The sequence below is a fragment of the Dicentrarchus labrax genome, unplaced genomic scaffold, assembly GCF_905237075.1.
Source record: "Dicentrarchus labrax unplaced genomic scaffold, dlabrax2021, whole genome shotgun sequence".
NCBI classification, from domain to species: domain Eukaryota; kingdom Metazoa; phylum Chordata; class Actinopteri; family Moronidae; genus Dicentrarchus; species Dicentrarchus labrax.
The window spans coordinates 15,981,937-16,009,714 of NW_026136715.1; the positions used below are offsets into that span (position 1 = coordinate 15,981,937).

At 42.9% G+C, this 27,778-nt stretch overlaps 1 protein-coding gene across 4 annotated transcripts in view; it reads right to left on the reverse strand.

Moving 5' to 3' along the window:
• LOC127377513 (adenylate cyclase type 6) overlaps positions 1-25,893 on the reverse strand; it is a 31,456-nt gene extending 5,563 nt beyond the window's left edge. The window contains exons 1-16 of one of the 4 annotated variants that reach the window (XM_051425455.1): positions 25,648-25,893; positions 23,093-23,290; positions 22,104-22,986; positions 7,032-7,181; positions 6,524-6,645; positions 4,858-4,969; positions 4,435-4,562; positions 4,051-4,209; positions 3,776-3,917; positions 3,469-3,597; positions 2,424-2,452; positions 2,023-2,170; positions 1,792-1,889; positions 1,579-1,666; positions 1,318-1,434; positions 4-156 (exon numbers count right to left, since the gene is read on the reverse strand). In XM_051425455.1, coding sequence (XP_051281415.1) covers positions 4-156; positions 1,318-1,434; positions 1,579-1,666; positions 1,792-1,889; positions 2,023-2,170; positions 2,424-2,452; positions 3,469-3,597; positions 3,776-3,917; positions 4,051-4,209; positions 4,435-4,562; positions 4,858-4,969; positions 6,524-6,645; positions 7,032-7,181; positions 22,104-22,985 — 2,457 coding nt within the window. In that variant the 5' untranslated portion in view covers position 22,986; positions 23,093-23,290; positions 25,648-25,893. Of the gene's footprint in view, positions 1-3; positions 157-1,317; positions 1,435-1,578; positions 1,667-1,791; positions 1,890-2,022; positions 2,171-2,423; positions 2,453-3,468; positions 3,598-3,775; positions 3,918-4,050; positions 4,210-4,434; positions 4,563-4,857; positions 4,970-6,523; positions 6,646-7,031; positions 7,182-22,103; positions 23,007-23,092; positions 23,291-24,696; positions 24,918-24,989; positions 25,468-25,647 lie in introns of those variants that run through there. The other 3 variants (XM_051425457.1, XM_051425456.1, XM_051425454.1) reach the window with 3 other exon arrangements.
• Between the last annotated feature and the right edge of the window lie 1,885 nt (positions 25,894-27,778).

The window sequence follows — 27,778 nt, forward strand, 5'->3', positions numbered from 1 at the left end:
GACCTCGGGGAAATGGCAGGGCATGGCCTGGCTGGAACACAGAGTCAATCCGTCCTCCGCTGTCTTAGTCAGGTTGTGCAGCAGGCAGAGAGTCACTGATGATTTGTTCAGCTCGTCGGCCACACAGTCCTGCAGTTTCTCTCTGCTACAGGTAAACTGACAGAAAAGGAGGACACAGTCTATAATTTAACCATCAGACAATACAGGTGAAACAGCAAGAAACACACACAAATGTAATGCTGAAAACAGTAAGCCACCATTATAACACATGTAAATACTTCAGTTTGTCCCCATCGAATGACTGTAGACTGTAGAGCCCAAATAATACTGGACTTAAGAGGCTGACAGCTATATCCATGTTCTAGATATTATTTATATATTAGCACATAACAAACATTTTTGATAAAGACAACTTGTTGTTGCTGGCTGTTGGTTATTAAAGAATTTTCACCAAGATATGAACTGAACAAAATTTTTTAAATGCCTTCAGTCACATTGCTCAAAAATAATACAATTTAAGACAACAACGTATCCAAATACAATAATAATGAAACAAAGAGTCCAAAGAATGAGCACTGATGCTTAGTCCAGAAATAGACAGAGCAGCTGCTGAACCAAGCACGCTACTGCTTAAGTCCTTATGAAATCTAAATTGGCTAGCTTGATGTTGGAGTGTGACAATGAGCAACCAATCACAGGCTGAAACAACCCCGCAGGCAGCCAGTAATACAAGTGTATCAGCAGACAAAACAGCTACAGACCACAAACAAGGAGAGTGACACACAAGCATGTCTTACAGTACATACAGCAAAAGAAAAACATTTTTGCTAAACCATAGTCTCAACATAGCTTCTGTGGTTGACATTTAAAATGCATATTTGTATGTTGCTGATGCACAGCAGTGAGGTTTCAGTATTTCCATGACTCCCAAACGTTTCTTGTAATTTGGCATATTCATGTTTTTTGTTTTTTTTGCGAAATAGGTCTACATAATGTTGGTTATATGATTTTTTTTTTAAATGTGATGGTAAAAATAGCAATATGATGAATGACAGCTCAACACCTAATTACAGCACCACCTCACGCAAAAACGGTCTAGTATTAAAAATGCTAAGATAGAGCAGAAATTCTTTAAATCTCTTGAAAATCTGATCAGCAACATCTGAGATGAAGTGTATGATAAATTAATTGAAGGACAGACAAATGGAATTGAGGCAGCTACAGAAATCCTCCCCTGACATTGTCATTGTGGGGGACAACTTGAAGCAACATGTTACGTGATACAAAAATTACAAAATGAAGAGCTGTAGTCCCTACCATGTTAGCAAAGGAGGAAATGAAGAGGAGCAGGATGGTGAAGACGCCCACCAGTGTGCTGTTTGCACGAGACTGGACTATTTTCTTGGTTACAGTCTGCAAGGCAACTGGGAAGAGCTTGAATACAGACAGCAAGGAGAAGATCAGATAAGAGAGAGTTAATACCATTAGTGATGCTGGCTGAAGACATATGATAATGACTCTTATCTGAAGATATCTGCAAGAGAAATCATATGAGTGGTGAAGGCCTTTGTGTCTCACTTTGATGCAGGAGTAGATGGCACAGATGAAGAGGATGTTGGCGAGGATGATGAAGATGCTGATGTAAAGACCAAGCATAAGCGCTGTTCTGCGGAAGAGAAGAAAACAGGCTCATTAGGATGTATAAGTCTCATTAACCCCTCATAAACTAATCAAGACCACATTTCCTGTCCACAATTGGAAAAATGCAAATTATTGGAGGGAGCTACTTACTTTGGAAAAATGATCATCTGAATGAAACAGATGCAAAAGAAAACTAAGAGGGTACAGGCCACGTATCCCCCAAAACGATCATCAACTTTTTTGGAGTACTGAAAGAATAGAGAGGAATCAAAGAGAAATAAGTTTACTTGTACTACAATTAAAGATGAAATAATCAGTATATTCAGTTTATTTGACAGGGAGTTATGGTGACTTACAAACCAACGCCAATCAAATACCAACCTTTTTCTCGAGGTCAGCAGTCTGAAAGGTGAGTAGGAACTTCTTGACATGGTCCTTCCTCAGCTGGTCGATACTGCGTGCATCGATGGCCCGTCCAAGAAACTCATCCACCTCATCCTCAGGGTTCAGGGCCTCCTGTGCGCAGCGGCTATGAGGTAGATGGAACAATAGGTCACTGTGTGCTGTGCGTGTGTATCCGTGTGTGAGTGTGTATGGGGGAATTGGTCTATGCTGTGACAGGCAGGATGACTCAGAGCTAATGTGGTATTAGTGCTGGGTTGGTATGACTGTATAAAACCAACAGTGGGCTCTAAAGTTAGACCGCTACAGTGACAGTCTGCCAGTCAACTGCTAATAACAAAAGCCACCCTAATAACAAAAACTGGGACCAAAACACTCACTTGTCTTTGCTGGATGCTTCATCGATGCCCTGAGAAAAACAAAAACAGAGAGTGAAAACGAGACCAAAATGCAGTGACAGTGCGGGAAAGGGAAAGAGAGAAAGAGATTATTGTGTAGCCACAGTACAACTGAAAAATAGACAGAGACTCAGACATCTGCAAAGCTAATCCCTGAGAGCCAGACTGATGTTTTAATTAATGCTCGGAGGCTTCAAATTACACCCTCTTTGCCCCTAGGGCTCAAACCCTCTGAGATGGAGAGGACAAAAGGAGGAGGAGAGGGGAAGAATGCAGGAAAGACAAGGAAATGAGACTTGTTTCGCAAAGAGAGGGAGGAAGTGAGAGAGAGTGCGAAAGAGAAATATCTGCAGCTGCAGCCTCATCAGATTAGCTTCAGTAGTAAATGATGCACTGGGAATCCCTGGGAGCCCTGTTTTAACTCCTGTTTGTTTGACAGACACAGATCAATACTTCTTACATTTCCATTGTCTCCTTTAGGCTTTAGCACATATACAGTTCTGTACACATTTGTCACCTTCAGACCATAATATTTATTGAGTGTCTTATTTACTCCAAGTAAAGGCACAGTTACTAACGATGACAATGCTAAAATGCTAATGTTTAGCCGGTATAATGTTTGCCATTTTAGTTTAACGTTTGCTTATTAGACAGTTAATGGGAATTATAGAGTATCTGTAGATCTTACATGAAGAAATTGCTAAAATGCATAGAAGAAGAGTATTACTTTACTAAGTGTTGTTGCTAGAATAAAGCCATAGTTTGACAAAAATAAATTTGTTTTTAGAGATTCTATGAGAAGAAGTCAATAAAATGTGCATTGAAAGGAAGAACTCTGCCCAACAATAGGCCTCTGACCCTTGATTGACCATGTAAGAATAGTATCTAATACTACTGGCTATTCTGAGAAAATAATTTGAGCGCATATTTATGATTTGACTTCAGAGAGGATGACACAGGAAATCGGATATAGACAAGCAGAACAGGTGCCACATCCTCAGTTAAGTGCTCCCTGCGTGTACCTCACCATCTTCCTGTAGACTTTGGGCTCCTTGGGTCTGGAGAAGGATCTGTCAGGCACCCAGCGTGGCATCAATCCCTCGGCAGAATTTGCACGTGCTCGCTGCATCTTGGCCATCATGGCTTTCTCCTCTTTCTGGAAGTGAAGAAACCCCCACCAGAGTAAAAGCTTGGTCTTCTATGCCAGGTGACAAACCATTATATTGTTTGTGTGAAATATGGCACTAGTGTGAAGTTCTGAAGAGGTCAAGCAGGTAATCAAGGACGTGTGTGTGTGTGTGTGTGTGTGTGTGTGTGTGTGACCGTTCACTAACCCTCTTCTGGCTGCAGCCCAGCACCAAGAAGGTTTCAATGTTGTTCTCCTTCAGGTAAGTATTCCTCTCCCCTCCAAATCCTGGCTCCACCTCGTAGTCCTCGTTCAGATACTGTAGTGTGGCTTTGGTGATGTGGATACGCCTACACCCACCCACCCACCACACACACACACACACACACACACACACACACACACACACACACATACAATGTGTCAGAAACTAAACAGGCTATGGGAGTCAGTGCAGTCGCAGGTGGAGGAGGAGGGACTTACCCAGCCTTCCCCCCGGCCTCCATTTGGTTGGCTAGTGTCACATCGTTGGACCAGACGTCAAACTGCCACTTTCGCAGGCCCAACACCCCACAGTGAACGCGCCCGCTGTGGATGCCCACCCGCATGTTCACGTTAACGCCTGTCACCTCTCTCACCAACCTGCAGTTGCCACACACACACACACACACACACACACACACACACCCTATTGTCAAAAAACTAGTGTCACCTTCAGCTTCACAGCTTCTCTTTAACACCCGTGCAGCGTAAACAAAGCAAGAAACCCTAACTTAACCTTCATAGAATGAATAATATTATATGACTCTAAGGGTCTGTGTTCTTGTTTTAAGTGTGTGGGTCTTAATTGGTGTTTGTTTGACTCACGAGATGGCCTCAATCATGTCTACTCCCATCTCCACACAGCAGTGGGCGTGGTCAGCCCGTGGCTCAGGCAGCCCTGACACACAGTAGTAACAGTCCCCTAGGATTTTAATACGCAGACAGTGGTTCTCCTGTACAGCAAGGACACACACACGTACACATATTAGGCCTTCAATTACAGCTAATACACAGCATGCTCATGTCAAATATAGAGCTTTTTATGCATAAGATGACTCATCAGTCTCAGCATAGTCTAATTGATGTCTTACACAATGCTTAAGTAACACCCCCCACCAACAAGTAAATCATGTTGGCTTTGTCATACTAACAGTGAACAGATTGGCTAGCTTGACTATAAGGTTACATAAGCAACAGTGGTTCAAAGTTCTGCTGTGATAATGGCGTCGGCAGGTTGTCAGCGCTCACCGAGGCCAGCTTGTCAAAGCGAGCAAACAGCTCGTTCAGCGTCATGACCAGCTCCTGCGCCGTGCACTGAGATGCCAGGCTGGTGAAGCCCTCGATGTCTGCAAAAAGTATGCTGCAGAAGAGATGATGGTGGCGAGGGAGAGGGTGACGGTGAGGGAAAACAGACAGAGAGGGAAAGAAAGACAAAGGAGACAGAGAATGAGATCAATCAATAAAGTATAGAGTTAGTTAGCATGGTCTAGCGCCTCTCTCCCTCCTCACTGTCCAGCTGCCATGTGAGCAGGGGAGGGAGAGAGGCAGACATTTGTTCAGCTCTGGCTCTCATCATCTAGGCCAATGTAGGTCACCTCCTCCAGCCCGTCCCTCTGAGAACACCACCCCCTGTCCCCCTGTCTGCATGCCTTTCATTGCTAACTTTTGATAGTAATGAAAGGCTAGGGTAAACAACACAGCAGACATTGTGTGTTCCAGCTAAAGGCGACAGATGGCACTGTTGGTCCCATGAGGTCAGCCACTGGGGAGAAAACTGGCCCTTAATTACAGCAGTCCAGTGCCTGTCTGCATCTCCCACCCTGACCAAAAGTGTGAGCCATGATGCAAGAGATTATCTTAAGGATCAATTTTCTCCCTTATCCATAGAGGTATCTAGTCTAATTTTTTGTTTTATTTAACCAAGTTTAGAGCCACCATGAGCAGTTTAAACTGGAACTACTTTCTATTACTTCTTTCTGTACTGATCTGTGAATTATCCAGAGTGACCACAAATTTTTTTCTGTAGATTTTGTTGTAGAATTTTTTCAATTATGTTAGCTACACAAACAAAACAATCAGTTGAGCTCCATTGTACTTAGTGGCAGCACAAATACAAAGGAGACAAAATATAGGCAAATAAAACTACACATTTTAAATTATAGGTAGTCACTTCCATAATAAACATATTTTGAGGGTCTGTGGACTGACCATAATTCCAAATATGGCCCTGTTTTGCAAACATTAGTGATGTAAACACACCATCAGAAAACATTAATAACATCAGCTGTTTGGTGTTAAAAATAACCTGTGCATCAATTTCAGACAAAGGCAGCTGGTTTTAATCTTGTGTTACATTTGGTAATGGATTGTTCCTGTAAGTTTACACCTTGGTAGAGCAACGGCTGCAACAGATTATTCCACTAAATGCAACACCTGCACCTATTTGGGTCACCTCTGACAGGAGATCTCTGCTGCAACCTCGTTTCATTGTCCCCTACCACCATTGCCTGAACAACACCGACTGGGCTCAACAGTAGGCTAAAGGATGGAGAGTTTTAGTCACCTGTTAGTACTGAGTTATTCCAACTCGGGAGGTGAAATCCAGTGGTGAGGGCTGAGACAGGGGGCCGGCAAACTTGTGGTCTGCCTCCTATCATTTGCTACAGAAAGCACAGCAGTGTGCCTAAGTCAATATCGTTACTGCAGCCGGTGCTGTCAGTGTCAATAAACAACAACATGCATAATACATGCTGTCAGGGAAATAGCTGTTGGAGTGACTCTGTAACTGACACATCAGTCAGCAGAGTGAGGTCAAAGCCACTGGTGCTAGCTGGGATAGCAAAGTAGACGAGCTCTCCGACATCTTCCTGAGCTCGTGTTAGTGCCGTTATGTGGAAACACACACGTGTATTACCTAACGTTGTCGTGTTTTTGGATGTAGATCTTGTGGAACATCATATCTTCCTTCTTGGCATTGATATCAGCCTTCATCTCCATGGCAACGTGCCTTGGCAGCACTGACAGCAGTAGGCGCTCCTAAGAGAGAGCGAGTAGACAGAGAGAGAGAGAAATTAAAGAAAGAAAGACAGACGGAGAGAGAGAGAGAGAGGGTCCATTCATTTTCATCAGTTTTTACTGTTAAGAATGTTCAATGAGTCACCCTGCCTCGTTGGCATCTGCGTGGGAACGTGTTAGTCAAATAGAGAGGAGTGGAGATACGTGTTATACTTCAGAACATATTGTTGACCTCAAAAACTGAGACAAAGAAATTGGACTAGAAAATTGATTGTTGCTCTTTTGCATTTGTGTATGTGTTAAGTTTTCCTACAAGGCACGGGCACGGCTTCCTCCCTTGCTTATTTGCTTGAGCATGCATGTGTTTGTGTGCGCCTGTGTCAGCGCATATGTGTGAGTGTGTATACCTGCTGCTGGTTTTCCCTCTGCAGGTGCAGTCTGGCCTGGATATATCCTCTCGTCTCCTGGAAGGCTTGTCTCTGGGAGACCTCAGCAGGGTAGTGGGTACAGATTCCGATCATGTTAGTGCACAGGAAGATCACCACGTTGGCACTGATCTGAACACACATGAACATGCACATGACACATCATGACAGAGAGGGAGAAAAGGAAAAAAAAAACCATGAGAGTCCCACCAAACATGCACATGTCACATCATAAGAATACTGTGAACTCTGCCTGACCTGGGAGAGGTCAATAAACGAAATTGATAACACTCTGTGTCATAGGATTTACTGCAAGGAGAAAAATTCCTCAAACGTCTGAGGAGCCATTAGATGTGATCTGGTTAGAGATGATGAGCGTGGCCTCGTGGTTGCTGTGCAAGAGGACATTCTCCTCACGTCGCACTGAACAGCAGATAGGAAGCCCAGAGGGTTCAGTGTGATGCATGACTGGGGACACGTGAAGACTGTGTCACTCCTGTTTTTCTGATACTTGAGCTGAAAGTTTATATTGTGATATTTATATAGCGTGTATGGAATCCATTCAAAGAGTGTAAAACAGATGTGACAAAACAGCTTTTAATTGTCAGATTTACAGCAGCATAAAGCAGTATGACAGAGATAATGTTTCATGCAACTGGTGGTGTGTTTGAATGTACAGCTTTAGATAGCAGTCAGAGACAGAAAGGTAACTTTCTCGTGTGTGCGCAGTGCACTGAGGTATGCTGGTTGAACAATGAGGCTCTAGGAATGCAGAGGCACAAAGTGTAAAACAGCATTATCTGTGGCTTGAGTAAATTAAGTTTAGATATAGTGTACGGTTAGCTTTGTGGGGTCATCGACCTTAAAAGCATTCCTCTGTGCTGCTCCGGCCGCATTCTGTGTGTTTTTGGATGCGTGTGGTGAGCCAGTGTCTAAGTCTGTTAGTGATTTCTCTTCTCACTCGTCCACAGCCAAGACCGAACAACAGAAATGGAGCCTTGAGCTCTGGACTTCCCCTCCACTCAGAAATACACAGACACACACACACATCCTCTACATGCTCAGAAACACACTCCAGCCTGGGAAAGTCACTTGACCCATGACCAGAGCAGAGTGTTTCCTCTGAAGATGATATCATCAATAATGAGAAAAAAGACATGCGGCCACGGTACACACGTAAATGCTGTTTTTCAATCCGTTATAATAACAACATTATGACTAAACTGGAGAACACAAATAATCTCATCGCTAGTACCAGTTCTTCAACGCAATGGCTGGTATGTTGCCAAACCAGTGTCTTTGTGTGCGAGTCTGTTATTTGTGTTTATGAGAAGAGAGATGGAGAACTGGAGATAGAGGATGCTTATCTGTATACATGCATACAGTACATGTTTTCATGAATGTGTCACTTTAAAATGAAGTTAAGAGGAGCGATAAGCTATTAACCTAGCATCCACACACTGATCAAAACCTCCGAATGAAATTAGACTAAAACCGGCCTCAAACTTGTCGAGTGATGGCAGGCTTTCTACCACGATCCTGAGACGAGGTTTACACTGTATACACAAGAACTCGCCCCTTTGTTGTCACAACAAGACAAAGACAATCTAACAACCTGTGCTTGAAACAGAACACTATTACCACTGGACAGTGGCAGGCAAATTCCACTGTTTATTCAAAGAGTTGGTGGTAGCTTCCTATTCCACCTGAAAACAAATGGCCAAACTAGATTAGAAGCACAGCAGTAAGCAAAAATAAACACACTGATGGTTCGCAGGTGCAGAAGCAAACATGCTTTTGATGTATCGGGTAAATACCAATCCCTGATGTAGCTGATGCAGGGAGAGAGCAAGAACATTATTCAGGAACTAACAACTGAGCATCCAAAATGTATCCTAGTTTTTTTTTTTTGGTCTGACAGATATAGATGCGGCCAGGTTCCCTCAAAACAGGTTTGGGAAAGCACAAGAAGTACTTTTTTTTCCTGAACTCCTTCATGCAGGATGACAGAGAATGGTTGATGCCAACTGTCAGTCAGCTTTCAAAGATTCAGATCAAAGCTGTCAAGAAGTGTGAGGCACCTCATCATCAGGCTATTGAAGATCAGGTGTGAGGACCTACAAAGAATACCCACTCATTCTTTACATGACTGGCTGAGCAATTGTTCTCTAAGTGCAACACTGAATTTGTGCCGCACCGTCGCACAATTAGTGATTAGCCTATTGTGTTCATAAATCATTGACAGGCTAGGGCTTCCTGATAAGCCCTGCATCGTAATGTTACAGACCACCGATGAGACCTGACACTCCAGTCTTGAAGGGCTCTGATAGAACCTGATCGCATTAATCCCAAACAGATGGCTCTGAACAGAGTGAGCCAGATAACTTAGTTAAGGGGCCAGTCTGAGATACAGGGCCACCTGCAGTTCCCAGGACCATGCTTCTCGGCAATGCACTCAATTTACATTCAGTCAATTCAGCTTCCCATGTGAGCGTGCTCAGATTTCCATTCAAGTAAAGGCATTCTTATCCAACTGATTTTGATAGTGTTTTTAAAGCTTAGGAGGTCCCAAATTCACGATTTTGTGTATTTTTCCTGAACAGGAAAACACACAATAGTGCAGCGATAGCATGTATACACATTTATTTGCAAAAGTGATGCAAATGCAAGTGCAGCATCTATTGAAACCTCGCAAAAGCCCCAAAATATCAGCAGGTATGGTGCATTCAGGTTGAGCATTATTAGAGCTGAGCAACAATTGACTGACTACATCTTGAATGATGGCTCAATATAACAGCCTGATAGCTCTGAATAAGTGAAACTAAAGTGTGGGGAAACATGATGAACAAAGCTTCCGTTAATGCCAAGTTATGCTTAGTCACCACACGGTCTGGAGATTAGAGGCAGCAGCATTCACAGCGGCTTTTGAATAAATCTTGTGGGTGAGCTATGCATGTGAGTGTGTTCGACTCCTTTTGGACTGGCAGCTCTTTGATCCTGAAGCTTGTGTCTGTTGCTGCACTTATATCACCCAGGCATGCAAATCTAGCACAGACCCACGGCTGCTGTGACACTCCCCTCTTCAAACATGATGTGGTGTAAAGAGAGCAGAAGAAACGTCTCCTCATTAGCACAGTGCCGCTCTCTTTATAACCACTAAGCTGGAGAGTATCTTCCACTGATGTCTCCTGACCATTCTTCCAACAGACGCCTGGCTCTCAAAGATGAGCCTCGCTCGACATTTACTTAAGCGGGAACCTCTTGGCGGTGAAGTTAAAAGGAGTCCAAACATTGGCTTATAAGGTGCGGCTCCCGGCAAGGTGCTTTATAAAGTAAGGCAGACGAATAACATGTTAAAGAACAAATGAAGGAAGGGGATGGAAAAGATTTTTGCTCGGCAAAGACACAGCAAACCCATTCTGTCTTTCATAATATCCCACTGGACAATTCCCTCACAAACAATCACACTGGAATAAACATGTACAGAGATCAGGTTTTCTTGGCAAGGTCATTATTTATTCATTCAGACACAAAACAGCTGATTTGTTCCACTGATCAATAAGGGATGTTTCCATGACATGTAGGCCTGCTGCACTGTGGTAACGGTGCTCTTTTTATTCTTAAGCGGGTTCAGCAAAGGCGACTCAAGCCTAGTCTGTGAGCAGAGCTAAGGTGGTCGCATGTTGATTAATTTGTAACGAATATTAACTCCTACGACAATACAGTGAGAGGAGGTAAACTAAGAACTGATAACAGCGGATACGACACACAGTGACTTATTGGATAAAGGCATTGTCCACATTATCAATGTTTGGATTTATCCAGGAATATTTGAAAAAGCCTGAAATAAAAGATAAGTTCAGATATCCCACCAACCCTGAGCCAAAGTTTAAACTTTAAAAGGCCAGAGTGCTATATCCCATAAGTCAACACACTGGCTCTGGGGACACTGACTGCTGTTGACATGGGGGCTACTCTCCAGCACATGACCTTTGATAGGCATCTGGAGCTTTTAAAATGTCTTACAGAGATGAACGTCAAAGCCCAGTCACACACTGCTGATCATAGCCTGAAAAGATAACATGTGGTGCTAGAGTGGTAAAAATAGACAATGCTATACGACTTTGTTGCACTAGTCCTGATCTAATCGAGGTTACTATAATGTGTAATTACCTACATGAGAAAGAAGCCACTCCTTATAAAGATAAATGTTGCAGAGGGGTGGGGGTGCCTGTCTTTGCCATCTTGGGTCCCTGCCATCTGGAATCGGAGCTCTGTTTTCGTCGTGGCTTGGGCCAAACCAAAATTGGTCTCAGGCGACCAGTGAGGCCACGAAGTAATCTTTGTGAAGCGCTGAAGCAAATTCCATGAAGCTAAATAGAGCTGGACCCAGGCCGCACATCTGTCAGAAAATCTGATCCTGAATTAATACTTGCACATAAACATTGTCCAAACATGAGGAAAAGTCTCCCAGCAATCCTGGAATTACTGACTAAAACAAACTGCAACCACCAGCTAAAAACGACCCACTCCATTTTTCTAATTTGACCAACAAAACTTTCTTCAGATCAAAAGATTATAATGTTCATTTATCCTTCTACTTCAATATTTCGACCTTGAATCTAGTATTGACTGGCTTAAGTTCACCAGTTCCAAAAAGGACAATGTGCATCTGGCCGGCCCTGATTTTACCGCTTTTCTTTCTGACACTGTATATGTGTGTAGCTGCAAGGCCTGAAGACAGACAACAGTAACAGTGGACTTTGTGGCCTCAGAGAAAACAGTGAATAGAGGGGAACAACCTTTGGTAAAACAGTACACAGATGCTTGGTTGTTATCGTTTGAGAACCTCGAACATGGCCGTTCCCTAAAACAAAGCAGGAGGGTCACAAGATCCCACGTTTTAGCCGTCTAACTACTATTTTGTGGTTCAATTCACTTGGCTGAATTATACTACTCAGCATCCTGGGTTTAGGGCTGCTCCAGGACTTTGATCATTTGTCCCTCTTCCCTCTCTTTTTCTGTGAAGTAGAGAAGCAGCCACAAAATAATCTGACATTAAATGAGTGTGAAACCTCAAGTGTTCAAGGCTCATATGCACTTTGCTTGACCTATCGCTGCTGATCCAACTAATGCCCTTTCTTTTTTTTCTTTAGGGCTGCAAATAACAAATCACAGGGGAAGTCTTTAAATAGCTTGTTTTGTCCGACCAACAAAACCCAAAGATATCAGGTATGTGTCATTGTCATTATCAGGGGCTGTTAATTGTGATGTCAGCTGTTCTCGTCAGCTGGTCTCATCTGACCAATAGCACAGAGACACACCTGCATTTTTAGCCTATGATCTTGCTGCTGTCCGTTTAAATACGACTCTCTCTGCTCTCTGCCTTCAGTATGTTTATGCCGCTGTTATGAGTGCTGCTCCTATCATTCAGTTAGATGCAGAAAAGTGGCAAATCCTCACTTTTGAGAAGCCAACTCAGAAAATATTTGACTTTTTTACACATTACACAATTGATTATCAGACTAGTTATAGATTAGTAAACACTGATCAACTAATAGACAAACCGGCTGCTTGATCTTTACATTTTTGTTTACTTCCATCATATTTATGTTCAGTTTTTGGTCATGGAACTGGTTTCTATATCAACTGTTTTAATGATTTGCTTTTAGCATTGTCAGTGATATCTTTGTATATAAAGAGATAAATATTTTCATGTAGAATCAGTACAAGTATAATATTAATATAGTAGTGGGAGCAATAGTAGTATGAGCAGTATTATTAACAGCATCAACAGTTGTATGTTCGTCATTGTCCTCCCTGTTTCCTGGTGAATTAAGATTCAAGGGGTAGAATGTTTTAATTAACACATATATTAGTGTTAAATGCGCCATTGTATTAGATGAACATTAGATACAAAGTTGTGATAATGAGTACACCAGTGTCTGTTTGTCAGTGGTCTTGGCTGCTCAGTGGTCTGGGGTCAGTATTTGGCTGGACAGTCAGAGGGAGGGAGTGAGGGAGGGAGGGAAGGAGGGAGGGAGGAGTGGGCAGGGCTGGACACAACACTCTCCTCCCAGCTGTGTCCTCACTAACCCTTCACTTCCTGCCTGCTCACACCCTCACAGGCACAGCTGCAGCTACAGAACGGCGGCTGCGAGAACACGCGATTTGGTTAATTAGCTTAACAAACCAACCGTCCAACCAGCCCCGTTCACCCCTCCGCTGGCTCCTGCTCTCACTGATTTAAACTGTGTGAGGGAGTCCAGACCTTGAACTGTGTGACTATGAGCTAAACATCCAGGAATTCCCATTTCAGCTGCTATTGCCTCCATCTCCTTTTAAGCACAATGTACAACATCAAGGTCGCCATTTGACTTTGACAGAAACCGATGTAGCATGTAAGATAACTCCAAAATGGGAAAACGTATGCTGGTGGCTCTTTGGCATTAGCGTGTGTTTTTTTGTCTTTAAGCCAGAATGTCTTTAAATACTGTGACAGAATTAAGAGATAGAGGATTTAACTACATTAAATGAGATTGCCTGTGTGGGCCAGATGCTGGAGCTTTAATAAAAACAAACAAGACTTTCGTTTCACCATCCAGTTATATAAACATATGCTAACATTCACTACAGCGTTAACCACTATGCTTCCTTGTACTCTTCAACCATACACAATATTGACTTTTACTACAAAGCATACAGATCAATATCGGTACAAGACCAACAGGTTACAGTTTAAAGAGCAGAAACACAAGCATTTTGGTAACTGCTTCAGCGTGAGTTTTGGCTTGGTCTTCCATGAGCTGCTCAGTCAAGGATGAGCTGATACTGAATTCATGCATGTAACACATCCGCCTCCCGGGCCAACTTCAGGAAACGTCACATGTGACATGTTTGTGAAGCCTGATACATCAGCAGCATTTCACAGGAATAAAAGCAGAGGGGTTGTGTTTCGACATATGGTTTGCAAATTACAAGCTGAACTGCTACTGTATATGTCAGCCTTAAAGGCTATACATACCCAAAACAAAGGCTCTTGGAAATCTGATTCAGGCATTTTGGATGTCACAGAAAATGTAGAGTCTAGTAGCTATGGCTCTTCTTTACAACCTGAAGGTGCTCATGACACTTCATCCCAAACAAAGAAAACAGCGCTGCTTTCTGACGCCTTAAAAGGAAAGGATTTCATTTTTTGATGTGTGAGGAGGGAGTGTAATAAATTAAGACACGCAATAATGCACTTTTTTGAGCTTTCTGTCATAGGACTGGTCCTTTCTGATCCTGTGAAGGCACAAGACAGAGTGTAACTTCCTCTGGATTAACCCTGAGTGTGTGAAATTACATCATGAGACCAGGGTCTTGTTATTGCATCTGACATCATTCACTGAAAATGTGAAAAAGACATACTTTGAGACAGCAAGGCTCAGTGCTTTACACTTAACAGCTAACAGGAAAAACTGTCTGCACTGACTGGACAAAATCATTAGGCTGATCTGCTCTTTCCTTTTAATATGGTTGAGTGAAAGTCAAAGAGGTGGAGCAGGTTAAAGACGGTCTATAATGTGACAGTAAAGACATGGCTTGTTCACAGTGGTGTGCATTTCAAAAGCAGGACGGTGTTTGTACAGTGATGGTGAACATGTTTGTTAATTACAGCTTCACTCCAGGAACGCATTCTCACACCGGCCCCGACATATGTTTTAACAGTGTCATTGTAACTGGGATAACGGGATAACAAGACAGTTGGCTAGTGTGACGGTGACCTTTGACACAGAGCCATTCACCTTCCTGTCAGCAGCACTGAAATAGGGTGCACTACACTCAACGGGATGCACAGTAAAATTGCCCTTAAAAGCCTAGGGGCTTGCATGCCACACAGATCAACATTTAACACCGCTAATGGATTCCTAATATATATCTCTTGGCCGTCCGCCATGGTAGTTCAGCCTTAAATCCCTGTATTTACTTTTGCAGAGAGCCAAGTTGTTAGTAAACCACGAGCTGTTATTAGAAGCCTGCACTTCCTCATCCCCGACTCACACAGCTATTATTAGCCCGGCTATTATTTGCCTTATCATTGGCTGTATTTTAAGAGCAATATTTCGCTTATCGCTAATCCTAATTGCTCCCACCCATGGCGGTGGAAGTTATCCGGGTTTGTATCATTGCCTGTGGTTGTAATACAATAAGTGGATGAGTCACAAGCTCTCTCCCTCTCTGAGGGGGAGTTGGGGGTGGGGTTGGGAGTAAAGGGGGGAGCTATTATTTGAGCCAGTGCATTGTTTGGCACCTCCAGTACCTGATGATGGGTTCTCACCATTTGATAGCAGCCAAGTGAGCTGCTCTGATCCGTGCAGACTGACACAGATCACACACTCCCCCTCTCATGTACGTGGGTGTACAGCTGTACTGGACACCGGGTTCGCTCAATATAAATAGGGCTGGGTATAAAACTTCAATACTTATTGAGTGCTGACCAACATGTGTCCGCATAATCAAGTGTCAAAGAATGTCACATATTAATTGTTGGCATTGAATGCATGATTCTTATTAGCCTTATTTACTTTTCAGCACACATGTCCTTAACTGATCAGGTCATTTTAATCTAATTTAATATAATACAGCTAATGTTAGGTTCTATTTTATTTTCCATTACGTAAGAGATCAAACAACGTGTTTTGTTTTTATTCCTCAAAATAAAGCATAAAAAAAAGTTTTGGTATCAGTACTGAAGCTCAGTTATCGTACGGGCACCAGAATCTGTATTTTTTTTAACAATAGCTAGCCCTAAAAATAAGCCACTGTAAACTCTAATACAGTTACCAAAAAGATCTAAATATATTGTAGATTCAGAGTGATAATACTTGAAAGATACAGAACCAACAGGGCACATTTTGATTTAGTTTCAATATCTCTTAGAGAGCAGACAGTATCGGCCTACAGTACATGTGAGTATCTTACACAGCTGTCATACTTTCCAAGTAAACATCATAAATAATTGCATAAAGGTTAAGGTAACCTGTGTAGTTGCTTTGAGGTTTTTCTTACATAACACCTATGTTCTGGCCTAAATGCATTATGCACGCCTCGGTCATGCCTGTGACATTTCATTGATTGGTATCTTTTTCACCGGTGTTAAGCAGAGGGATCAGTATGTTTCCACTAGTCCTACATTCGTTGACCCCATAACAATCTGCCAAAGGAACAGGTTTTTCCTCTCAGCACACAATAACAAAAGCACAGACTAGATGTACCTTCGAGACTTCTCTCTCTTTTTGACCTGCCTGTCAATAGCTCCTCTTCACAGGACTCCATTTGGGATTTGGTTATTCAAATATATCCTGACCAACACAAAGAACAACTTCTTGCTGTTGTTAATCTGTCTATGACATCTTGCACACCAGCTGGTTATAAATTCTTAGAACTAAACAATGGCACAGTAAGTCACATAATCCCCCATAAGACATATATATATGCGTATGGATGCACAGCTGTTTATTCTTAAGTTATAGAATATATATATCAAAGCAAAACTTCTCAGAACTGCACTGAATGCCAATCATGTCAAAGTTAGCTGTTGCCTCATCTACCCTCGAGAGAGAGTGGCTAACAAAAACATAAGGGACAGGTGGTCTCTCACAGGGAGGCACTCCAAGGGCCAAATGAATCTGTTTTGGACCATGTGATGTGTGCGCGTGTGTGCACTGACTCGAACATATCCGACATCCAGCCCCAGTCTGATTGCTCTGCGCCCTGAGGTGAAATAATGGCTCAGGTGACTGGACAATAGTAGACCAATGCAGGAGGGTGTTTTCTACTGAGGGCTCTCTTAAATTTGGAGTTTGTGTAAATCTCTAGAATCACACTCAATTGTGTACTCTACTTCCCTGTGGGTGATAAGAAGTCAGACACTGATAATCTGAGGATCGTCCATTGGGATTATTGCATGTTTACACAAAAGGCAGCAAACAAGACCTCATGATGCTACTGGAACGAAAGCTCTGTGCTGCTGGCTCTGTGTGCGTGCATTAATGTGCGGGAGTTAAGATTGGACTTTAGTACGTTCAGTGTTGCTAACAAGAAATGTCAGAAAACGTAACACGATAACAAACATTGACGCCATAAACCGAATAATAGGAATTTAGTAGCTTCTTCCAATCACAAGGCGGCTGGTAATCAGCCAACTGTCAAAACCTGGAAGTAAAACGTCAGCTGTCAGAGCAGACTGCAGCAGACTTTTTAAACCAAATGCAGTTAAAGAGATGAAGCGTGCAAAATCCCAGTAAGCAGAAGTGAAGACGAGGAAATAATGAATTGACCCTTATGTGGCCAAGTTGCAGCGCCGGTGGGACTTCAACCCAACAAAATATATATACAGATTTTCCAGCAACTTCACTCACTTGTAGTCAAGTTATTTCGTCCACTACAGTAATTCAGTTTAATAAAAATTAATTATGAGCAATGGAGGTGAAAACAGGTGAAGTTGTTTGAAGTGTTCTAAAGTAAGATTGCACTGATTAGTGTTAACATAAGACGTGGCTCTAAACAGAGTAGATTTTTAGGGGGGATTGAACTGAAATCCTCCTTTGGAATTAGAGGACCATGGAATTAATCTTGATCATTTATCGCAACTTCCTCGTTTCACCGTTCCCTTTGTCTAAGGACAAACTGTTTGAAAACTGGAGGCAAGGACCAAAGAGAGTTAAAGAAAAGGCTCTTGTTGGTATTTTCTGAGGGAGAGCATTAATATGTTACTTCTAGGACCACTTAAATTGAGTCCAAGTCTGAACAGCTCTGAGTCCGAGACAAGAAAATAAAAGTCCTAAAGAAACCCCAACAAACAAAGAGTTGAAAGCCGATTGACTGAAAAATAAAAAAATAAATACAATTCTTGTTATGTAACAAGCTAACTATTAGAGTTCGATATTTCTCCACTAGGGGTGTGAATTCAGCTACCACTGAGGACATGAAGGTCAGGATTCACGTATGGCCCTAGTTACACATGTCTGAGTCAAAACCTCTCATTTTAACCAGACGCCACCTGTAAGAGTGAATGAGGTCCCTCTGAGATGTGTTCCTGTAGGAAAGTAGAGGCACTTCAAGTGAACAGCAGCAGTGTAACCTGCTTCTTCCTGAGAGCATTTATACCGTACATCTCTCAGAGGAGGAACCTTCAGAGCAGAGCGGTGAAACATGGAGATCTATGGAAACAATCCCCAGTGTGTAGTGCAAGCTCAATCTCAGCCCCTTGTGAAATAAAAGGCCACTCCATCTGAGGGGGATTTTATGAGAGTGGAATTATGACTCAGAGTAAAAGAAAGGGAAAAGTGGAGGGAGAAAAACGAGAGAAGAGACTGGCAGCTCTTTTACAGTCGGGTGCGTCAGCCTAGCATTATTTCACACTCTCCATCCACGGCCATCCCCTTGTCACCACTGTAACTTCCACAATCCCCGCCACCACCCCGACCCCCTGGATCTCCCCTTCTTCTTCGTGGAGGTCCCTCACAAAGGCCCCTTTTGTCCTCGCCATCATCGGTCTCACATCTTCTCAGCTCTGATCCTGCATAAACGTCTCCACAGGGAAAATACAAATAAGGGAAAAACAAGGCTGGGACACAGACAGGGCCGGAGGATGATGAGGTCCCAGAAGAAGAGACCAGCTTTCCCAGATCAGAGAGTCTGGCCATGTGACGACAGGAACCACAGAGTTTGTGTGATGAGTTTACACGTGTGATCCAGAGGGTGTGACAGACTGAACTGAGTCCTTCTGTATTCACAAAGCTGTGAGTAGCTTGAAGCCACATTGAGAGACACCTGTTGAGACCGAGAGCTGACTAAATGACATGCTGTTTTGCTCTTTTCTTGAGGGTAAAAAACAAAGAAATCACCCTGAAATTCCTCCTCATTTAAGAAGATTTATGTACGGATGAGTAGGATATGGTTAATAACAGCATTAAACAACCCCAAGCAAACCTGATGCCCTTTCCTCCATCTCTTTTAAAAGCCTATGAGTCCAGGAGAGAGAGAGAGAGAGAGAGAGAGAGAGAGAGAGAGAGAGAGAGAGAGAGAGAGAGAGAGCGAGAGCAACCCTCTAGCCAAACATTGTGAGGCCCATGTCCCATCATTGATTGTTCAGAGAAGTGGAACGTAGTGTGTTGGGGGTCCAAGCCCTCAGGCAGGGCAGCAGTCCATCATCAGAGGACCAATGCAACCAACCGGGGCTGGAGTACATAGAGGGAACAGACCAATGTGCCTGTAGTCACCCTGTCTGGTCTGGGGCATGGGCACTTAACACACAAGCTCACTGGACCAGTGGAGTTATGTCAATATTGCCTTATTCAGAGTGGCTCCACATTCGTCTGGTTGCTTAATAGCGATAGTTGGTAGAGAAAACCAATAACATGCTTCTGCAGAGTTCAACCAATATGTGTTTTTGGAGCTGTTCCATGCCAGGATTCATTGTATTTAACCATTCATATAGGGAAAAATAAAATCATGTATTTGAGTTTGTGACATTTTTCTTTCATTCTTGAAACCACACATAGGCTATAACCCGTAGGCAGATCATCTGTCTTGCTGGCAAACTGGGCCCCGCCCAACCCGGTATGGAGATCTGATGATACGCATATTTGATTTGGCTTTTTATGCCGGATGACGCAACGCTCCCAGGCACCAGCATTTAGGAATGCACTGGTTTATGCACCTCAGGGTTCAGTGTCTCACCCAAGGACACTACAACATGTGGACAGGAAGAGGAGGAGGGATCGAACCGCCAACCCTACGATTACACTACACAACACCAGCTCTTTGTGGTAGGTTGATATGGTCCTAATTAAATGGCAGGAAAAGTGTGGCATACGTAAGTAAAATAAAACCTTAATTGTAGCCTTTTTTCATAGTCACAGTTGTCATATTATGAAAGCACAAGTGTAATGATAGTTACGTTCCATTTAGTTGTCCCAGTAAGCCATGACAGCGTGACTGTGTACAACACCAGGACCGTAAAACTGAAGCAGATAAATGGAATTCAACCATCATTCATTTTATAATTTACACCTGTGCATTTCCCACAGTGTCTTCTGTAAAAATGGCCAATTGTATCAATGAACATGACTGGGCAACAGTTAAAAAACTACATTTTAATTTTAAAAATTGTTGAAGTCGTCTGTCTTGTAAAAATGCTCAGAAATTGCTGGTTACAGCTTCTAAAATATAAAGGTGTGCTCCTTTTATGCAAATTTAACAGTTCAGGGTTTTTGTCTGTTGTTTGGACAAAACAAGGAATTGGGAACTTTTGCTTTTTTTTTGGAATAATCAAATAATCAAGTAATTGCAAAAATATTTGAAGGATTAGTGGTTAATAAAAATAATGGCTCATCACTTTGCTTTGGTGGTTTAGCTGATTTCTGAATAATTTTTGAATCCTTAAGTACAATTAATTCTCTGACACAATGTATAATACAAAAAGAACTAACAGACAAACATAATGAATAAATATTTCCAATGTGTTGGGAGATCAGTCTAATTTTCCTTCAATACGAAGAAGTAATCATCCTGTTTTCCATCAAATTCATTGCACAATCCGAGTATCCCACCCCACCCTGTTTCATTTTACTACAATAGCCTCCTTGTTTTAGGGAATTGCGGCCTGAATGGCACCATGCTACATTATCATGATATTCCTCCACAATGCAGCTAAACGGGCTCATTCAACCCAGATGACCTTCCACAAACCCCAACAGAGTTGCCAATAGCTGCCCTACAGCACAAAACATAGGCTCATTAAAAATCTCATTTGAATCGCTGCCGAGATCTACAGCACCATCTACTTTTAGTACGGCACCTTTGACATGGAAAAGTGGTTGAGGAGTCTGTACAATGTTTGTCCTATATTGATGGGAAGAGAAAGTAGGGCGTTTCCACTTGTGAATACAGTAACAACATTGTACTCAATTGAATGGTGATAATAGTGGGCCCTGACTAGCACGAGTCTGAGAAATGTGTCTTGTTTTCTCATGAATATAAATGTGGAGCTAACATCCAAAAGGACATATCAAGAATTACATTTTACAAAAGGTGAATGTAATACGTGTCGATACAACTATTAAAAGACAGAGTCACATTTTTCAAGTCTGTCTCACCGTAACATTGAAAGATTTATACTTGAATTTTCTAACGCAGACTGCTGAACCCTCTGATTAACTTTGTCCCCCACCACTTACATTGAAACGGCTTTAAGAAGTGAGCAGTAACCACATACTGAACAGTAATTTATTGTGACAGACTAATCTATCCTTTAAAAAAAGTGTTAAGACTCAAAGTGCATTCATTATTTTGCAAAATCTTGTATACCGAGGTAACCATCTCTTTATATCTCTGGTTGTATATCTTTGCATATTATTCTATCAGTAAATTCAACTTCTCAACTGAATGTCCAGAAAATTTACAATATCACTAAAAGGGCTGCAAGTCACAATGTTTGCCATGATCGATTAGTGTGGGTTTAAAAAAAAGATTTTGGGTTTTTTTTTACGCCTTTATTTTGATAGGACAGATGAAGATAGACAGGAAAGTGAGGGGGGAGAGAGAGAGAGAGAGGGGACGACATGCAGCATAGGGCCGCTGTTTGGAATTGAACCCGCCGCAATAAGGACTAAGCCTCCATGATGAGCTACTGTGCACCCCGTATTGTTTATTTACTTGATTTAATAGATTACTTGTTTTGTCTATAAAAATCTGAAATTTGTGAAAGATTTCCACCATAATTCCTGACAGTTTCGACAGTTCAAAACAGAAAAAAGTACATTTAACATACAACATTTAAACTCACATAGGTCTCTTGCAAACATTTGCTTGAAATGTGACTCAGAAAATAACCTGACTATCATAATAGTAATTTTTCTATCAACCGATCAGTTACTCGCGTCCGTTCTAATCTCTCTATAGATTATTCATATCACGCACACAGACTAAGCGACACAAGCTAATATCTCCCTCCATTCCTTTCTCAGACTGGGTTTGTTGTTCTGTATTATTTCTGCTATCACTTACCTGTTTGAAAATGAACTGGTACTCTTGGTTGAGCTGCCAGGCGGTCACTATGTGTATGGTGGACAGCACAACTCCACTAACCACAGCAGCTCTCATTCTGACCGGCAGCAGCGTGTAGATGATGTAGATGAAGAAGACAGTCCACCAGATGCCCTCTGAGGCACTCGAAGGGTACACCATCAGCACCCCAAAAACCTCCACTACAATCAGCATCCCGATCACCAGGTAGCTCACAATCCACATGTAGTCCTGGTGGAAGCCATTGCGGTTGCACACCACCATCATGGCCAGGAAGAGGGCCATGGCCACAGAGAGTACAGAGACATAGGCCACGTCGGGGGTCGTGTGGATGCAGTGAAAGGTCAGCATGACCCCACACACCACCACTAGCACCCCCATCAGCATTGTCAGAGAACTCTGGTTGAGCCTGAAGAAGTAGCGCTGGTACAGACGCTCCAGCTTGGCGGACTGAAATTTCTTGGACTGGAAAACCCACATGACCCGCATCCAGCAGTCAGCCGCAGTCATCGTCTTGCAGCTGCCCTCTGCTAATTCCTCCTCTTTCCTGCCCTTCAGCTCACCGTCTTCAAAACCCAGGTCCACAGCCTTTAGACCCAGATCCCCGCCGCCCATCCTCTTCCCGTAGTGGTCCTCCTGCCAGCCGCAGCGCAGGCCAAAGCTGCCTCCACTGGTGCCTGCTCCGCAATGGTAATGCTGGGGGGCTGCATTAGGCAGCTCCAGGTCCTCAGGGTCCCTGAGGCAACTCATGTAGTGTGGGTTGCACAGTGACGAGCTGTCCTTCCTCTTTTTGCCATTGCGCTCTCCCCATGCTGTCTTTCGCTCATCCACTCTGCCTACGAAGAGGCCTCTGGCCCACGACATCCTAGACAACATACAGAACATAAGACAATGCTGAAGTTAGAGCAATCTGAACATCCTGCATGCCAAACATCAATTTAAGACATAATGGTAACTAAGGCTCCTCTCACCTGTGTGGGCTGTATTGTGTGTACCAACACTGCGCTCTTTGGCCAGGCCACTAGTTTATCCCAGCAAGCACACACCATGAGCTCAGACTGGCCAGAGGCATCAGAGGTGTGTCTGCGTTTGAGTTGTCCTTCTTTGTAGAAACAGTCAGCGTGTCAGCCCTGTACACCACCTAGTGCCTCTATAGACCACCTGTTTTCCTGTGAAGACACACAAACAATACACATGATGTGGTTGAGGAAACAACGCCGTGAGGACATATCGCCTGAAGATCAAGATCATTATGGATACATACACATCAAGAAAAAAAACAACACATTTGTCACGCTGCATTTGTTGATGGGTCTGCTGTGTTTATTTATATTTTTTGTGTGTTTGTGTGTGTGTGTGTGTGTGTGCCTTTGTGTATGATTCTCTGGCAGAAAGTTTGACAATCAATAGCGGAGACAGGAAATAATATCTAGTAAATGGCTTGTCTGTTCCACTCTCTCTCATCACCTTCCCCCACCAGACCGGGACAGCATTTCCATGGAAATGATTTGCTGTTTTCTTTGCAAAACACTGGATTGTGACAGCAAAATCTCCTCCAATTATTGCCTCATGCAGCAGGTGCCACTGGTCAATTTTGTCATCAAACCGTAAAGTCAAACACAGTCCCATTTCAACAAACTCTGCACTGATTGCTGGAATTTTTGAACATTTACCATAGTGGGCTTTTAGAGGAGACTAACAACTGTTCTTGGTGGATAGCACTCTGCTACACTCTATCACCGCAATCTGCCCCTAACATCTTGAGTGGGCAGGGATGGGTGTGCTCTATTTGACAACAAAGGCCTACTGAGTGGGCACCATCAGAGATCAAGAGCTCTCCAGTCCAGATTAAATTGTCCATGCTTCCCCCATTAGCTTTGATGACTCACTATAGCTGGCTTCTGGCAGCACATGTCAAGGACACTGCTAACCTCTAAACTTAATAAGCAAATCTCTGCCAGGCGGACTGAGCTGAGACAAACAGTGGGAAGAGCGCACATGAACTGCACACATGGCCATGTTTACAATCAACAGCAGTTTGTAGTTGAGTTGCTCAACCACCACACAATCTAATTGAAAGAGTGGTCAGAAACACATTGTGGTTCCTGTGTCTAAAATACTTTTTTAAATTTTTTATTAAAGACAACACCCTTAGAAGTATTTTCCAGCTTGGGAAACATTTTCCACGATATCTATAATTAATTAAACTCCTTTTTGTAATAATCCAGTAATAACAAATCCCATCCAACATAAACTACCACAGCAATCATCCTGGTATCTTATATATCAATTTACCATATGACCCCACTCTGGGATCATGCAAATATGTGGTCGGTTCACTGTCTGCTCGGCGCTTACAGGTTTCCTGCAGGAATGACCTTTAGTCCTCCACTCACCTTTGATATACTTACACACAGGTCAGACCGCGGCACGCGGCACGCGGCTCTTACGTAATATAATCTGTAGCCCCAAATGCATGAATCTGCCATAGTATATAAATATAATCTGTGCCACACATGGGCTCAGTCGCCCTGCATGCATTACACATTATGAAGATGGTGACGCTTTCACTTACATTTCAGTACAGACTAACAACATCTTGTGCTTTTCCTCCACATGACACAGACCAGCAGCCCTCCTGTCACCGTGGCTAACACAGGCCTGATGTTTTAAAAAATATATATAAAAAAAAATAGAAAAAAACATGTTTAGCAATTACACGTGTAGGCCCAGGCTGTTTGGATGCGGGCAGTCGGCCGAAGCGCATTACATAACAGGACGCTCCAAGTAGCCTACAGGCGAAGTCGACGGCTCTCCGCGTTCAAATGAAGCCTGTTAAAAAAAAGGAAAAAAAACCCACACACTCACACATGGAGACACTGCACGACTGGGTAGCCTGAAGTCAGCCTAGAGTCTGTGGGCTGCAGAGAGAAAAGTGCAGCTCGACACACATCGCCGCCTTTACCAACTTATCAGGAGTAAAACATTCCGTCGGGCAACTTCAGCCTTGGCGGTGGATCTCCTGATATCCCAGGGATGTCCAGCTCACAGGGACTAATGCACAGTGATAACGGGGTTTTTTACACAGGCTCACACACGGGGGCCTGTCTCCCTCAATATAAACGTGTACGTCATTATGTTTAGACTCCAAACAGGGTCACTGGACGAGAGGAAACTGGTGGGAAAAAACGCTGTGGTGCCAACATGCAAACTGTTAAAAGCATGATGTTGCCCTCTTAAATCGTGGCTTCACGTATGGAAAAGTGTAAATGAATTGTCCCCAGCATAAGGAGCGGTGCTCAGTGTGTACAGTCCTGCAGAACAGTTCAACGCCGCCGCAATCATCACAGCACAACACTGGAGTACAAGTCAGCTGTTGGCATTTTTTTTTTTTTCCCGACTGCTGTATCCTCTTACTGCGTTTGTGCTTAGCCCGGCCTGCAACAAATTAACATTGTGCAGAGCAGTTGCCCAACACAGCCGCGGGAAGGGGGGAAAAAAGCTTTAACAGAGGCAGTGTGCTTACCATTGGACATCTTCGTTACATGAGTAACTGTAACACTGCAGTGGAGCTCCAGTTTAGCTCCGTGTTCAGTCCTTTCACGCAGCCGCCGTCAGACGCTCCGGACGCGGGGTCTCTCCGTGTGGAGGGGGAGAGGGGCTCTGGTTCAGTGGGAAGGGAGGGAAAACTGAGACATTGGCCGGACAACCTTCGCTCTTCCCCGCCGGAGCTACAGTACATTCCCACCGCCTCGACCTCCCCGACTCTCTCTCTTTCTCTCTTTCTCTCTCTCTCTCTCTCTCTCCCCCCCCACACACACACACACACACACACACACACACACGCTGCATTCCCATTCGTGAACACATGAGTCCCCCTAGAGGTGGAGGCACGAGCGTGGCTCTGCCTTCCTGTGTGTGACTTACACACTGTGCTGCAATGTTGCTCATTTGTTCTTTTACATCAGTTCTTTTTTATTTTCCCTCACTTCCACATCAGCCCACAGTGTCTCTCGCGGTATAACACAACGTACAGATGAGAAACATAGGCGTTTTTCTGTTTTTCAGTGGCAGAAAACATTATGAAACTCAGGGCTGTCAAACATCAGACAGCGTTATGGCACCACCTGGTGGAGAAGATCCGTAATCACTGCAGAAGTCATAATGAAACTGCTCCACATTGTGTTTTTATGAAGTGTTTGCAATCATCATACGTGGCTGTTTTAACAATAGAGCATTCAATAAAAACAATATCAGGTGTATCGCCTGTACAAACAGCCAGTGAGCAGCCCATCGCACGACTTAGTTCAATCTGTAAACCAATAAAACAACACTGGTGTTGACACAGAAGAATCTATTGACTTTTACCCTTTAAAAACAACTCCACACCCTAGATGATCCAACCGGGAACATTAAACATTACGCTACAGTATGTTGTTACACTTCCCGGAGGGGTTGGCATGGGTTGGCACCAGCTGCCACATCAGTTCAAATGATGTCAAACTGAACACATTCATTTGAAAACTGAAATTAACATAATTATGATCTGTGATGGCCACTTTGAGACTAAATGGATTAAGGTCAATGAAAAAAGACATGTATTTAAAAAAATGTTTAAAGTTTTATAAATGAAACAACTGATTTACTTTAGATGTGAGTTAATATGTGTGATTGTTTGCAATTAAATCAGAATATATTTCTCTAGATTTCTCTAGATATTAAGGCTTGTTTACTATGTTATTATATGAGTTAATACACTATGCACTGCCACTACAATAACGTAATTCTAGACTTATATTCCCATGCAGGGACATTCAAGTGTCAGCAGGAGAAACAAAAGCACAGATGCTGAGACAAGTAACTCCAAAGGACTTTTTAAAAAAATTAAATACTTTAAAAAACCTAAACATAAGTACTACATAGCACTATAAATACTATCTTTAAGTGTATTGAAACAAAAATAGTCACTATATATAAACAGTATATATATACTACTAATACTATATATATAGGCAATGGTCAGTATATCAAAAGTGGTCCAAGGAAGGAAAAGTGGTGGACTGATGACAGGGTCATGGGCTCACTGATGTCCGTCTGGTCTGAACCAAACTGCTGAAAAAGTTAATTCTGGTTCTAATAGAAAGGTGTCAGAACACACAGTGCATCACAGTTTGTCCACCAGGGTGCCCAGGTGCTCATAATGTTATGGCTGATGGCGCCTGTGTATGTATTGAATGTTGTCCAGCAGTCGGCGCCATTGTTCATCAACAGCCTCGCACATCCCTTCTCTGTGTATAAAGGTTTACTGTAAATGATTCCTCTGCAGCGAAACTAAAAGCTTTGAGGGAACACAAGATGTACAAAAGAATCTGTGTGTGTGAGTTTACAGTCACATGTACAGGAGGTCTTAACTCTCTCTCTCTCCATTTACCTTGCATGAAGTTTTTATATTTTAATAAAACATCCTTAAGTCCTTTAAGGGCTGTCTTTCCCTTCAATCAAACATGTGTTTTACTTATTGTTCCTTAACTTGTATGTTTGAGCTCTACTGACCAGACTGATGTGACTCCTAACTCCCAGTATGATTGTGGGACATCAACACTGGAAACCACTCATGGTCCAATGGGGTGAGCAGATCCCAACAAGAGTATGTTTGT